At 36.8% G+C, this 13,304-nt stretch overlaps 2 protein-coding genes across 5 annotated transcripts in view; one reads left to right on the top strand and one right to left on the bottom strand.

Moving 5' to 3' along the window:
• Window positions 1-407: 407 nt before the first annotated feature.
• Window positions 408-13,304, top strand: part of LOC127415318 (ras-specific guanine nucleotide-releasing factor RalGPS1) — a 193,988-nt gene continuing 181,091 nt past the window's right edge. For 2 of the 4 annotated variants that reach the window (XM_051654030.1, XM_051654033.1), the window contains exon 1: window positions 408-718. The gene's annotated coding sequence lies outside the window, so the exon portion shown is untranslated. Of the gene's footprint in view, window positions 719-1,855; window positions 2,326-13,304 lie in introns of all 4 variants that reach the window. The other 2 variants (XM_051654032.1, XM_051654031.1) reach the window with 2 other exon arrangements.
• si:dkey-191c17.2 (uncharacterized protein LOC100005628 homolog) lies at window positions 11,978-12,832 on the bottom strand. The gene is made up of 2 exons (XM_051654111.1): window positions 12,454-12,832; window positions 11,978-12,384 (listed from the first exon to the last, which is right to left on the bottom strand). Exons 1-2 carry the CDS (start codon window positions 12,830-12,832, stop codon window positions 11,978-11,980), a joined length of 786 nt encoding a protein of 261 aa, XP_051510071.1.

Here is a 13,304-nt window from a genome sequence, read left to right as displayed (position 1 = left end):
CAATTTCATTACAAATTTATTTCAAATTAAATTATGTAATCTTCAACAAAATTAAAATATTAAACTGTAATAATTTTTAAAACGTATTTTAATTTAATTTAATTTTTTTACTTTATTTTGGTAAAGATTAATAATTGCAATCTGATGGAAATTTGTTATATATAAAAAAAAAATAAATGCGTGAATTTTAAAATTATTATTTTGAGTGTTCTATGCAGTCCTGGTGCCATTTGCAGCGTAGCGTACACAAAACAAGTGTACTTATACGCGCGACAGTATTGACCTAATTAATGATTGGTCACTCAATTGCAAAGGCGGTCCTTGGCCTTCACGCATACGCCACACGATTGGTTAAAGCCTCTGTCCATCAAATAGCATAGCGTACCAACACTTCCTGATGTCTATGCCCAGCTGTTGGCAAATGACCCGTAACTCCACCATCCGGTAACATCGTGCCAACACACCAGCACTGCCCTCGTCATTATATGCCCTCTCAAAACACGCAAGAAGAATCTGAGAAGACAGCGACTGTGCATGGACTGGAATAACTGAAATTGGCTTAGATTACCTACAATCTATAGTACATCCTTGATCCTATGATTTTTTTGTTTTTGTCTGTAAGGTCGTGCTGCAATAGCGCTAGATAAGCTTTGCTTGGACTGGCGTGTGCATCTCAAGAGCAGACGAAGACAGCAGTAACCTACATTTTCATTGACAGGTAAGTTGTGTCGTTGGCATCACTGCCAGTTCAAAAGCGCATCAACCCGACGCCACAAATAAACAGCAGCAGCAGGGATGGAGTTGCGTCACTGGGGGTCGTCTGCCTCGAGCCTGCTGGGCACCACACTGTCGATATGATGCATACGCCATTGCATTACAAATAGCATGCTTATGCAGTGTTTCAAAGGGTGCTCTTTTGTTTCGGTTTGAATTGTCATTTTATGATGCATTTATTGTCTTATGCACACTGGTGGATGGAATGAGAGATTTGTATGGGGTGGCTCATAAATATTCAGAAATATGCTTTGCCTTTTTATGAGTTTTGCAAATATGGGATAGAGGTTACATGCTTTTGATACATTTGTATCACAGACAGTGCATGCTGCCAACTATACTGTAACTGACTGGGAGATGACAGACCAAATAAAGGAAGAGTGAAATAATCCCTAAAGGCGTTATAGATCAGGCTTCTCTTGAATAGTAGGCCACTGTTGGTAGATTCAGAGAGTAATTTTGTCTGCATTTATATTTCAGTTGTACTTTCAACATATTCTAATTATAGATATAGGTTAATATAATTCCTTATAATTATAATTATTACCAAAATGACAGTGTTTACATGGCTGCTTGTGTTATGGTGTGGATACCGTCAATGTTGCTACTTTTTTTCTGTTATATCAAATCCTGTTCAGTTTATATTTGCAGGTTCCAGGTAATTGTAACAAATATTTTAGTTAATTGCAGATACTGGAAGTTCCATTAGTTGCATTATGTAAAGTTTGATTTCCATGAGATTACATTGCTGTTCTGTCAATGTAAGGCTGAGGATTTTTTTTCTGACATTGCTGGCTGCAATACATTATTGATTCAATGATGAATTGATTACAAGTTGCACTTTATAAACATATCTTATTAATTCCCATAGGTTCTAAATGCACTAGCAGGATGTTTGACAAGTGCAATGAGATTAATGTATATGAATAATTAAAACCTCTGCATCTTATTTTGAAAAGATGCTCCTAAAAATAGGTCTCACTGGTCTCTCAGGAGACAATAATTTCTCACCCTTAGCTACCTGAGAGTAAATGACAAGCAAATATGGTATCAAGAGCAGAGCATCTTTTATCACATACAGAAATTGATGCCCCTGATCCAAAGTATTCTGTGGAGCACTCTTCCGGGATATTTCTGCCAGATAACTTCAGAACATGAGGAATGCATAGGAATCATTCCTCGTGGAAGGTAAATTGCAGCTCTTCTTCCAGAAATAAGTGTACTTTGCTTGACTTTTCTAAATAATAATAATACAATTAATATATAAGAATTTAACAATTTACAGCAAACATGTAAATATCTTTCAGTGGGTAGTGTATGCATACATGATTGTCCCATTTATTGTTAGGTATAAGATGTTTCAAACAGCGAAACCCCAACCCTAAACTAACCGTCAGTGGAGTAAAAATGTAATCTTAAAGGGAAATTGGAACCACTGAATCGCATTCGACACTAAGAATGCAAACATGATTACTTCCTGGTTTCAATGCAGGATGTTACTTGGGTCTCCCATGCAGTTGACGCAACGGGCTTCCAGTTGTGCAATAGAAGGTAATCATGCTTGTACCAATGCAAAAATGTCTGATGGGAGATGCCACTTGTCAGTAACTCGGCATAATCGGGCTGATGTCTGGGCAGAACATTCAGAAGCAACATTCACTGTGTGACCATGTTGAGCATGGACGTGGATGCCAGAAAACTTTCCTGATTCACCTTTTATGTTTTTTCTGAAAGGCTGAAAATATAGGGTAGTATACAGTAGTTAGATAGTCTATACTTATGTGAAAAAAAACCCACTTACACAGCACATTGTGCACCTTGTACTGTACATTCATGAGACAGAATCTTTTATCTTTTTGGAAAGATTAACACAAAGTGTGTGAATGCATAAATAGTTGGTCAGTAGAACAGAGTAAAGTTGCATAATCCAGTTCTTTTTTATCAAGTTGTAAAAACAGCTGTGAATGAAATTTGTGCAATATTATGTAAAGGTTCAAAGAGGTTTGTTCTATAGGTTCATTTGTAAGTTGCGTTGGATAAAAGTGTCTACTAAATGATTAAATGTCAATGGCTTTAAAGAAATTTACACTGACGCTTTTTAATAGCTTTCCTTAATGATTTTAACCAAAGTTAATACATCATATACAGTAAAGCATTAAAAGATCATTAATGAACAGTACATTTAAGTTAGAAATGTCATATATTTAAAAAAAATATTTGTATTTGAATGTGCTCAAACTGTTGATCTGTTAAGCATTATATAATAAAATATATTTAAAGCTGAAGTATGTTTTTCAGTGTTAAAATACTTTCTTCGATCCCAACCAAGGTTTTCTTGAAAACTGTAAACTCTGTCTCTCTGTGGCACTATAAAAATTCCTGTGTTTGTTTTGAGTGACCTGCTTAGACCCGCCCCAACAACGTTACTCAACCAGTGGTGTGAGTTGGGGGTGGGACTATTATGTAAACATCTAGTTCCCTCCACTTTACTTCAGCATCATGACTCAAATAGGGCTGAAACGATAAGTCGACGTTATCGACAACGTCAACAATAACAAATTGTCGACATTTCGTTGTCGAATAGTCGTTTGATCTCATTTAATGTAACATGCGACCACATTAAACCCTAACGATGATGCGTGAGAGCAGCACAGCAGCTTGCGCCTGATTGAGGAGAGGAAGAACACACAGCTCACAGATGCACTCCAAACTTTCCAAACAGCTTAAGGTGATATTGATCGCAAAGTATGAGGAATTAGACAAGAATACAAAATAAGTGCATACAGAAGCACTCTCGTTGTGAAATAAAGCAGAGCCGGAGCTGCCATTCTACTTAAGCAAAACTTGCATGTCAGAGCGTCTTTAAAGGAAAAACCCTGACATTATATCTGTAATGCATCCTTTATTAAAGTTCAAATAATAAGAAAGCAGGTCATGTAATTAATTACAAACTCCGAAACTGGCTTTTCTCTGTGCGGTCAGTGCCTCTTCTATGAGTCACGTGAAGTGACCACAAATATAGTGCAACAAAATAAGTTTTTAATTTGTTGTTGTTTTGGCTTGTTTTCCAATATAAATATATAAAACTCCTTTAAAACAACATACATTTACTTTAGGAGCTATACTGCAGAAGAAAAGTTTTAATTGAGAATGTTGAATATAATATTTAATATTTTAAAATATCTAAAAATCCTTAAAACAAGATACATTTACCTGAGAAGCAACATAAGATATTTAGACTTGCTTTTAGATATATAGAATTATATTCTCTGAAAGCAAGTCAAAATATCTTATATGTTGTTTCTCAAGTAAATGTATCTTGTTTTAAGGATTTTTAGATATTTTAAATGGAAAACAAGACAAAACACTTGATGACAAGATTATTTGTTTCAGTGATTTTTTTTCTTAATAAAAAGTATATATTTTTTCCTTTGATTCGGTGAATGTCATTTAGAGGTATTTTGATGATTTTATCCTCTTTATTGTTAGTAAGCATGATTAATACAACCTTTTAAGCCAAGGCACTAGCTAAATAGTCAGTTAAGAGCTAACGGTTAATCATTGCAATAATCGCCCGAATAGTCGAATAATCGTTCTAATAATCGTTAGATTAGTCGATTATCAAAATAATCCTTAGTTGCAGCACTAAAGTTTGTGTGTGAGTGGTTAACAGCATTAGCAATTTTCTTTCTTGTCAATTTGTGATTGAATTGTGTCACCAGTGAAGTTCATTTACTGTACTTTGCTCTTTCAGAGTACTTATAATGCTCCTCAAGGGAAACAGACAAGCAATGCATTTTTGTAAATGTGTTCTTTCGTTTCCCGTTAAAATGTGTTTGTTCAGATGTTGGCACTAAATGTTAGTTTTCCACATTGTGTCCCTTTCCAGTTGCTGTGTAGTGCTTTGTTGCTGTGGAGTTGATGGCAAAGCTTCAAAAGCTGTATGTGTTGGTGTAGCCAGTGAATGGGTCTTTCTATTGTTTTTGTTATTAATTTACGCCTCCATAAAATTAGCTTTCATCTGCAAGTGCTGAAGAGAAAATCTGTTGTTTCAGACTCAGTCCATGTTTTCTATTTGTTTTGTTACATTTATCTCATTTAAGTCTTTTTGCTAAGTTATGTAGTTCAACTGGTAGAGCGTGGCACTAGTAATGCCAAGGTCATGGGTTTGATTCCTAGGGAACATACACAAGTTGCTTTGGAAAAAAGCCAAATTAATAAATATAAATTATTGTGAAACAGAGCCATACATATATTACTGTACAAAGATAGATGTACAGCATACTACAGATTACCCCAGGAGCCTGGAAAGAGAAGAGTTGCTGAACATATTGAACATGTTGGACTTCCATTGTGGCAGATTGTTGCCTGCAGACTGCTCTGCCCTCAGAAATGTGTATAATATGGGAAAAAATATATATAAAACATAACAGCTCTTTCTGTTGCCATAGAAACTATAGATGTCTCAGCAGTCTGCGCTCTGACAGAATATGTTTCTTAGATGAAATAGAAAAAAAGAAAAAAAAAAAAAAAGAAAAACAATCTCACCTGTGGATCAGTAGGGAACAAAAAAAGACTATTCTACCTTAATGGAGAACTAGGAGTGCTGGTCAGGGCAAGTAAAACTTTTGGTACATTAAGTGTTGTTCCCAAGAACAAATTTTTAGTGTCTTTTAGTTACCAAAGACAAAATAGTGCAGGCAATATAATTAGTATAATTTAATCTAGTCAGTGTGAGAGATGGTAAGGCAGATATTTAATGGCACTTCACTAAAAAAATAGCTTATTTGGCTGAACTTGATTCAGTCATGAACAGTGGTTCCACGTGTTTGAGTTATCTTAAATTAAAATGACTATGAAATCTTAACAAAAATACTTTGTGTTGAAAAATACTTTGTGTTGAAAAAACCTAGTTGAAATAGGTAAAGTCAACAAAATTAGAGATGTCAGTATAACCCAAATACAGTGCATTCAGAAAGTATTCAGACCCCTTCATTTATTTTCACGTTTTGTTATGTTGCAGCCTTAAGCTATAATGCTTTATTTTTTTTTCTACATCAATTTGTACTCTATACCCCATAATGACAAAGCAAAAAAAACAGATTTTTGATAACTTTGCAAATTCATTAAAAAAACAAAACTGAAATATCACAATGACACACGTATTCAGATCCTTTGCTGTGGCACTTGAAATTTCGCTCAGGTGCATCCAATTTCTCTGGATCATCTTTGAGATGTTTCTACACTTTGATTGGAGTCCACCGGTGGCAAATTCAATTGATTGGACCTGATTTGGAAAGGTACACACCTGTCTATATAAGGTCTCACAGCTGAAAATGCATATCAGAGCAAAAACCAAGCCATGAGGTCCAAGGAACTGCCTGCAGAGCTCAAAGACAGAATTGTGTCAAGGCACAGATCTGGGGAAGGCTACAAAAATGGCTGCATTGAAGGTTCCCAAGAGCACAGTGGCCTCCATAATTCTTAAATAGAAGAAGTTTGGAACAACCAGGACTCTTACTAGAGCTGGCCACCCGGCCAAACTGAACAATCGGGGGAGAAGGGCCTTGGTAAAAAAGGTGACCAAGAACCCGGTCATGTGTGGAGATGGGAGAAATTTGCAGAAGGACAACCATCACTGCAACACTCCACCGAGTTGGGCTTTATGGCAGAGTGGCCAGATGGAAGCCTCTCCTCAGTGCAAAACACATAAAAAAGCACCTAAAGGACTCTCAGACTGTGAGAAACAAGATTCTCTGGTCTGGTGAAACGAAGAGTGAACTGTTTGGCCTCAATTCCAAGCATCATGTCTGGAGGAAACTAGGCACTGCTCATCACATGCACAATACCATCACAGTGGTGAAGCATGGTGGTAGCATCATGCTGTGGGGGTGTTTTTCAGTGGCAGGGACTGGGGGACTGGTCAGGGTTGAAGGAAAACTGAATGCAGTAAAATACAGAGACATCCTTAATGAAAACCTGGTCCAGAGCACTCAGGACTTCAGACTGGGTTGAAGATTCACCTTCCAACAGGTCAATGACCCTTAGCACACAGCCAAGACAACGCAAGAGTGGCTTAGGGACAACGCTGTGAATGTCCTTGAGTGGCCCAGCCAGAGCTGGACTTGAACTCAACTGAACATCTCTGGAGAGACCTAAAAATGTCTGTCCATCGACGGTCCCCATCCAGCCTGACAGAGCTTGGGAGGATCTGAAGGGAAGAATGGCAGAAAATCCCCAAATTTGAACCCAAATAAACATCTCTGGAGAGACCTAAAAATGGCTGTCCATCGATTGGTCCTCATCCAACCTGACAGAGCTTGGGAAGATCTACAGAGAAGAATGGCAGAAAATCCCCAAATCCAGGTGTGCAAAGCTTGTCACATCATACCCAAAAAACTTGAGGCTGTAATCACTGCCAAAGGTGTTTCATCTAAGTACTGCATTAAAGGTCTGGATATTATGTCAATGTGATATTTCAGTTTTTTCTTTTTAATACATTTACAAAGTTATCAAAAATCTGGTTTTTGCTTAGTCATTATGGGGTATGGAGTGTAGATTGAAGTGAATAAAAATAAAAAATAAAATTATTTAAAGCATTTTAGCATAAAGCTGCAACATAACAAAATGTGAAAAAATGTGAAATGTGAAAAAAAACTTTCTGAATACTCTGTAAATCTCTTATTTATTACTAGTGAAAGTTAATGTTAGCATGCTAAATAGATGCTGGTTGGAAGCACTACAGTGTTTAGTTTAGTAATTATGCTATGGTTAGCACAGCATTTACTGAACAAGCAATCAATGTAATGTGTGACATTTACCTGTCCTTCTCATTAGCTCAAGATCCACCCTTCATCCATAATGGAAACCCACAAAACTCCAACATAACAGAAACTGTTCTAAATCTCAACATAACACAACAATAAAAACTAACAAGTATCTCCCTTTATATTCATCTTGCATAAAAACACATAAAAGTACACTTCATTTTAACATTTACTCTCCCTCTTCCATGCAAAGCATGTTGGGAAATGGAAATATCTTGCTCAGTTTCATCAATGCTTTGACCACAAAAAATTAACACCAAAAAAATAATGTTGAAAAAATGTTGTCCCAACTCATATAAATTAGGTACATTTCCATTTTTACAAATTTAAATGGATAGAACACAATGAAATCTATTGTAACAAAATGTTCTAGAATTGAGTTGCTTTATTTGTTTTTAATTAAGTAAATTGAACAAAGAAGCAAAAATCCTCTTTTTGAGTGTGGACAGTTTGGCGTTGCAGTATTGTTGGACAACCAGAGATGTCCTGTTTTTCTCTGTTCATCAGTGTATTTTTAAAGTGAACCTGAAACGCTGTTACTTCCTAATCTAAATACTTTGGATTACTTCTTCAGCACTGGCAGATTTTTTTACTTGTTTTGACTATAAAAAAAATCTTCCATTACAGTAAGACAAAATATACATGTTAAAAATACATTCTCTGAAAAAAAGCCTAAAATATCGTATGTAGTGTTGCTTTTAAAACAAAATAAAGCAAATTGATCTTGTTTTAAGGATTTTTAGATATTTTCACAGAAAAACAATGCAAAAAATTCTCATCAAGAATAATATCAATGGTCTTAGGAGCCGTTTACACGACAACATTTACAACTAAAAACGGAAAACTTTTAATGCGTTATGGCTGTTTGTTTTCACGACAACGGCGTTCTGGGGCCTGAAAATGCAGACTTTTGAAAATGGGTTTCAAAGTGCTAATTTTTGAAAACGATGCCATTATCGTCTCCGTGTAAACATACAAAAACGTGAATCTGTGAAAACGATGACGTCATGCGTCATGCGTATTACGTGTTATATAAACAATGATGGATTGATAGGCATCAATTTGAGATGTATAATTATCAATATGAATACTGGGTGTCTGTGCAAATAACGATAATCAACAATTTATTAATTTGGAGTGTTTTGTATAGAGTGTGAACATTGTACAGTAGGCAGAACCTGCAGTTTGAAAATCTTGAAATTAATGTATGGATTCAGATGGGAAAAATGTATTTGTATTTTAAATGTTATTAATTTATTTACTTAATTTTAGTTGATGTACCTTTACCCTGCAATTCATTCACCCACCGCTTATGTATATAGCCTATAGACAGAGATGTGATGCCATGTACAGTATTTAATGATATGCTTAGAATATGAAAACATGAAGCAGTGAAAATGCATGTTAGATCCAGTGTACACAAGACCTCTCTCTCTGTCAGAAGATGTCCAAATATCAGAGTTCTGTTTGATATCCAAAACCAGTCAACATCAACAGCTTGTTATGTTAACTTACTCTCCTACCAGCCCAAGAGTCAGCAGGGGGAATACAGAAGAAGGCAGGAGACGAAGTGATGGTAAAAATGAGCAGAGTTTATTGAATAATCTTGAGAGTTCAGTCTATAGGCATGCACGCGAGTACTTCAAAACAACGCGTGAGACATTCAAAACTACAATGGCGGACTACAGGACTGTGTTTGTGCTGCTCAAGGTTTTGAGTTTATTGACACTTCTCCAGCAAACTGTAGATTTACTGCATCACTACTATGACCAGCGATCGCCATCTTCATTGTTTGTATTCACCGCTCTGTGGAAGAATGCTTATGTGCGCAGGCGCGTAGTGTTTCTTTACAAAGTGACATCGCCAAATACTGGCCTGGCATGCATAATACAGCGTTTTTAGTCGTTTTCGTGGATCCGTGTGAACAGGGATCGTTTTGACAACGTTGTCGTCTGTACGCGAAACTTTGCCATTTTTAGTACATCGTTTTCGTGTAAACGTACCCTTAATAGAGAAAATAAAAATTATGATCTAACCTGGATTTTCTTGATAAAAAATTTGATCTTGTCTGGTAACAGGGGCATGTAAAATGGATAGAAATAGCATTTTAGCTTAGCATAACAATTTACACATGGTTTATTTTTATTTCTGCTGCTCCAAACTTCAAACGTATTTCTCTGTCTGCTCGTATGAATGTAACATATAATAAGAAAATGGATAAATGTTTTCCAACTTAATAGACGAAATAATAAATTAAACAATAAATTTAATGACAATGACAAAGTAATCTTTTCAGTAATCAAAATACTTTTTGAATGTAACTGTATTCTGATTACCAACAATTTAAATTGTAACTGTAGTGGAAAACACATACTAATATTTTGTATTTTAAATACGTAATCTCGTTACATGCATTCTGTTACTCCCCAACCCTGATCACAAATCATAATGGAGCCAGATGGTTGAAGGTGAGGTGGTGAAAGTTAAGAGGGATTTGTGACTTAAGCAGAATATCAGATTCTAACAATAAATATTTCTCACTATTAATTTGAGACCTTGATCTGTACAGTTAACACTGTCAGTATAGCAATTTTGTTAGTTAGTGGATAAATACATGGATCAGTAAGCTTTAGACAGAATGACTGATGATCAATCTGGTGGGAAAGTTTCTGCCTCTAGTACAAGGGTTTCAGGGTACTAATTCGCCCTTTTATAACTTTTTAATTTAATAAACGAAGATTGCATCTGCGTGTCAGTGGCTGTATATCATGAGCTGGGACACATCTGTTTGCATTTTGCTTTGCATTTTGAGCGGTGCAAGCAGAACACGTGCCTGGATGCATGAGAGAACATCGCCACCTGCTGTCACTCGACCCCATTGATAACATCCTCAACGAGCATAATTATAACATTAAAAATAATGAACTCCAGTGCTGGATCGCCACTTATACACACAAACGAAATGGAGATGACTCCTCAAGAACTGGAGATGTTTCTTCTGCACTAGATTGTTACCTGACAAAAGCTATTTCAAAAAGTGGTGGGGACAAAGTTGGCAAAGGCAAAAAATGGTAGGGACATGTCCCACCTATCCCACCCGTAAATGATGCCTAAGTTTACTATTTAGTGTAAATTAACAACATTATTCTCTGTGCTCTATTACCCTGGCATAAAAAAGTCAACACTGCTGTGTTGGAGTATTAAATACAGCTGCTGATAGAGTGACATTAAATTTGGCATCTTTCTCTCTTCTGACTGCTGTAATCCACCGCTTTCTGTTTTTTTCTTTTTTGGAAAGTCTTTGTAACTTAATAATGGATTTTTATTTTATTTTATTTTTTAAATTTTTTTTTTTGCTGTTGGAGCAAAATAAAAAATAATATTTGCTGTGATCTCCCATTTACCTCTATAGAATTTACCCCAAAATAGTTTACTTCATGGTCCAAACCCTGAAATGTAAAAAGTGTCTATAGGAGAGTAGAAAGAAGACAGGAAATGATGGGGAGAAAAAGGGGTTAATGGGATCATTGCCACACTAGCCAGATTTAAACTCTCGACTATAGGAGTACCACATCTACCCTCACTGAGCACTTTATTAGGAATACTATGGTCCTAATAAAGTGCCCGATGTGGTCTTCTGCTGTTGTAGTCCATTCGCCTCAAGGTTCGATGTGTTGTACATTCTGAGATGATATTCTGCTCACTACAATTGTACAGAGTGGTTATCCGAGTTACTGTAGCTTTTCTGTCATCTAGAACCAATCTGGCCATTCTCCGTTGACCTCTCTGATCAACAAGGTGTAACTGCTGATCTCCTGGGATTTTCACGCACAACAGTCTCTAGAGTTTACTCAGACTGGTGCCAAAAAAACAAAACATCCAGTGATGTTTTGTTTTTTTGGCACCAGTCTGAGTAAACTCTAGAGACTGTTGTGCGTGAAAATCCCAGGACTGGATGTTTTGTTTTTTTGGCACCAGTTCACTGGATGTTTTGTTTTTTTGGCACCAGTCTGAGTAAACTCTAGAGACTGTTGTGCGTGAAAATCCCAGTTCACTGGATGTTTTGTTTTTTTGGCACCAGTCTGAGTAAACTCTAGAGACTGTTGTGCGTGAAAATCCCAGGAGATCAGCAGTTACAGAAATACTCAAACCCGTCTGGCTCCAACAATAATGCCACAGTCGAAATCAATGAGATCACATTATTTCCGCATTCTAATGGTTGATGTGAACATTAACTGAAGCTCCTGACCCGAATCTGCATGATTTTATGCATTGCACTGCTGCCACAGGAGTGTCTGTTTAGATTATCGCATGAACAAGTAGGTGTGCAGGTGTTCCTAATAAAGTGCTCAGTGTGTGTAGATGTGCACAGGCTGCTAGGCCACAGCTCCTACAATCACTTTTTTTTCTGAACTAGTCTTAGGTTTTAGTCCCAGCTCTTTGTGCAGTCTTTCCATCCTTTCCAGCTCACTGCTTATGTTGAGAACATCAGCATCCATCATCAAAAATGCAGAGGGAATCACAGTGGGAATTCTGTAGTTTCTCTCCACATCCAGTAAGAATCCACCAGGCAGAGAATACTTTATTGTCCTGGTCATTGTGCAGCTGTCATAAATTAGGACTTGAGCTATGTTCAAAAAGTTCTCCATGCTCATATTTTGTATTTCACTGTGGTTCAGAGGAACTTGGAGACACTTTGAGAGGTGCATCATAATTGAGCATGGGTCATTCAACTCTGTGTATATTGGTCCTGTCAGCATATTGTTTGAGAATGTACTCTGAACTTGGCTTTTGGACATTAGGATCTCACTCTCTACTGTAGATCTTTTGTAACTATCAGGAGACTCATTACCTTCCTTTGCTATAAATGTAGGACCTGTTTCAGAACTTTCAGCAGGTGATGGGTTGAATGTTTTGCTTTTTTTCTCTTCGGACTGTCTAAAAGTGGCAAAGTCCTCTTCATACTTTCCGGTCTCCTCTGATTGATTGTGGTTAAAGTCTTGTCCCTCTGCTAGAATCAGTCCCCATTGGTTGTTTCGCTGATTCAGCCAGGTCTGTGTGGAAGCCAGTTGGAAGCTCACAGTATCATAGAAGTACTCTACATCTAAGGTTTCCCCAACACAGCGGACACCCATTTCCTTCAGGCGCTTCTCTGTTTGCTCTCCCAGCTCATACTCCATCTTTACTGGAACCCAAATGGTGTCCTGAAACCCTTTTTCATCTGCTCTCATTAGGTTTAGGAATATCTGTATGAATTCAGAATTTGTGTTTTTAGCTTCACATTTTTGTGAGTGGGAAAGAGTTTGGACATTTTAGTTGTGTTTCTCAAACTGCATTCGAATTGACTGTCTTGCAAAATGGTGGTGTGCATGAAGCCAGATCCAGTCAATTATCCAGAGGAATAGCTTGCGAAACTTCTGGCTATTGTCTGGCATGTCTGCTAAGCACTATTCATGATGTGCAGTCCTTTCTAAATATAGCCAATTATGGAGCAAACTTTAGAGCATTTGAATTATATTTCAAACTCATGACAAAAAATCTAGCATTTACTCGCTACCTTTAATATTTCAGGTTCAATTCAAGTTACACTCAATTGACAGCATTTGTGGCATAATATTGATTACCACAAAAATGTATTTTGACTTGCCCCTACTTTTCTTTTAAAAAAGCAAATATTTGGGTTACAGTAAGGCACTGGATGTA

This window comes from Myxocyprinus asiaticus, chromosome 24 (assembly GCF_019703515.2).
Source record: "Myxocyprinus asiaticus isolate MX2 ecotype Aquarium Trade chromosome 24, UBuf_Myxa_2, whole genome shotgun sequence".
Taxonomy (NCBI): Eukaryota; Metazoa; Chordata; class Actinopteri; order Cypriniformes; family Catostomidae; genus Myxocyprinus; species Myxocyprinus asiaticus.
The sequence above is the reverse complement of the archived record's forward strand: the minus strand, read 5'-3'. Positions and strand labels throughout refer to the sequence as shown.

Bases quoted from the DNA above. Each gene is read 5' to 3' on its own strand.
- si:dkey-191c17.2 (XM_051654111.1), bottom strand. From the start codon at position 12,832: ATGAGAGCAGATGAAAAAGGGTTTCAGGACACCATTTGGGTTCCAGTA. The intron at 12,385-12,453 runs GTAATGAGTCTC...CCAAAAGCCAAG, and splicing joins TACATTTATAGCAAAGGAAG to TTCAGAGTACATTCTCAAAC.